Genomic DNA, 2,197 nt, shown 5'->3' with positions numbered 1-2,197 from the left:
AAAAAAAACGTGGTGAGCCACAGGGTAAGCTTGCCTCAGACGTGGCCAAGGCTAGGCACTATGCAAGTCCCCACTCTGCCTGCTCTGAGCAGGTTTCCTCATGCCAGTGGTGGTGAACCTATGGCACACATCCACAGTGGGTTGTTTGTATCATTAAAAGCTCTAAAAGGTTCGCCCAAGGCTGTCAGCGCCATCTATGTACATTAGGTGTGATTCTGCACGAAACTTTTAGGAGTGACAATGTTCCTAAGAAATAGAATAGCAGGGCAAAAAGGAACAAGTCAGAAAAGACGAGATGCATTTTTTTTCTCAGTGGAGTTAAGAAATTGAAATAAATCACGGATATTCACTGGAGTGAGGGAACATGAAAGACAAAGAGACGAGGTCATTCTGTGAGAATCTCAGCAGTTGCACACGATATGCACAGGTGCACACATTTCCAATATGAAAATGTCCCCATGCACTTCACCATCCTCATACCTTCCTAGCCAGCTAGGGCTCCTAAATGTGGGTAAAAAACCGACACAGACACATGAAAACTGGTTTAGGAGCCAGGCATCTAAGAAACGCATCTGCCATGGGTTAGAGTTGCTTTTTACTACTACACACTGCTATCTTAAAGCCTCATTAGCTGTGCAAGTTTGACACCAGGTCCTCCTCCTCATCCTCTTTAAACACAAGGGAAAAGCATCAGCTTTAGTTACCCAGGCAGCTGTCTTGGTGAGCACAGGGCAGAAATGGCTAAGGATAGCTAAGCAGCCACTGCCATATAGCCAGAATAACATGCAGGTCTACTGAAGGCCGGCCGGATTCTTTCACTAAAAACTGCACTAAGGAAATTTAAGCCTAAAGCCAAGTACTATAATTTGAAGGGAGGAAGGAAGAGAAGAAAAGGAGGGAGGTAGGAGGGAGAGAAGGACAGAGGGAGGGAGGGAGGCATGGAAGAAGGAGGGAGGCAGGAAGAAGGATGACCAAATGCTTCCTTAAGAGGAAAGAAGGGGTGATCATTACTTTCCTCATCTCACCACCAAATAGAAAGCATCTCTCTCGACTATCAAAACAGGTGAGTTAGGATTTGTTTTTCCTTTCGTTCATCAAAACAGATTTTGTTTCTTACCTTCAAAGTCCACATCACCAACTAATTTTGTCTTTGCTGTCATGGGATCGCAGATGCAGTTGATGCCCACGTCAATCACAGCAGCACCTTCTTTAACCATATCAGGTGTGATCAACTTTGGAACGCCTAGAGACAGAACAGAGCTGTGAGACGCTCCCGGTAACACGTTGACCTTGTGCTTGAGAGCAATGATGGATACACATCTCACATTTTTGCTGTCGTGGATGTCAAAAGTCCATACAATGCATCATTTGTAAGGAAGAGAGAGGACCATTGTGCTCTGATTTCCAGGGAGGCGGGCGAGCAGAGGATTTGGGTAGCACATGAGGTCTGCCAGCCCCTGCCCTCTCACCCCAGGCCTGTTCACCTGATTCTCTGTGCATGCCTGCTTGGGCGGCCTTGGTCTGTGTTTCCTGCACTATCAGTAGAAAGGGGAGACCATGGGCAGGTGGCGGGCTCTGCTGATGTGGAGGAGGGAGAGGAACCTACAGATTGGAGGGAGACAGTAGGAAGCAAGGGGGAGAAGACGGGGGAAATGAGGACAATAATATTTCACATGGTTCTGGGTTGCACGTGGTTGTGGTTGGCAGCTAAGCACCGTCCACACAGAGACTGTTCATCAACTCCAAACGTGAAGCACTGTCTTTTTATTTTTTCTTGGTTTCTTTGGTTCATTTTGTCTGCATGAGGCTGTAACAGCTGTCAGGAGCAGTGAGTTTTCCTAGTTGTTGCTTCCTTCTGGCTGAAAAGGTGGCTCTATAGAGATCTTACGTTTTCCTGTTTCCTGTGACTATTTTCAAATTTTGTTTCAAGTACCTGCTATCAACGGCTCACGTTCAAGTCTTTTGAAGGAATGCTTGTTAAAACATCTCCAGCTCGTAGGCCCCCCAGAAGGAGGGCTTCCAGCACACAGGGAGCCACGGGCAGGGAGTGCCAGTCTTCTGGCTGGCTAGCTTCCTGCCTCATAGGCTCCCGGAGGGAGGGCACCCAGCACACGGGGAGCCTCGGGCGGGGAGCACCGGTCTTCAGACCGGTGGTTCACTCCTGGCCTCGTAGGCCCCCAGAAGGAGGGCTTCCGGT

General features: G+C 48.4%; 1 protein-coding gene across 4 annotated transcripts in view; it reads right to left on the bottom strand.

Moving 5' to 3' along the window:
• The window catches only part of Mthfd2l (methylenetetrahydrofolate dehydrogenase (NADP+ dependent) 2-like), a 107,984-nt gene that overhangs the window by 19,657 nt on the left and 86,130 nt on the right, over nt 1-2,197 (bottom strand). For all 4 annotated transcript variants that reach the window (XM_005401304.2, XM_013502763.1, XM_013502764.1 and 1 more), the window contains one exon: nt 1,118-1,243. In XM_005401304.2, coding sequence (XP_005401361.1) covers nt 1,118-1,243 — 126 coding nt within the window. The remainder of the gene's footprint in view (nt 1-1,117; nt 1,244-2,197) is intronic.

Source organism: Chinchilla lanigera, unplaced genomic scaffold (assembly GCF_000276665.1).
Source record: "Chinchilla lanigera isolate Chin_1 unplaced genomic scaffold, ChiLan1.0 scaffold00073, whole genome shotgun sequence".
Taxonomy (NCBI): Eukaryota; Metazoa; Chordata; class Mammalia; order Rodentia; family Chinchillidae; genus Chinchilla; species Chinchilla lanigera.
The sequence above is the reverse complement of the archived record's forward strand: the minus strand, read 5'-3'. Positions and strand labels throughout refer to the sequence as shown.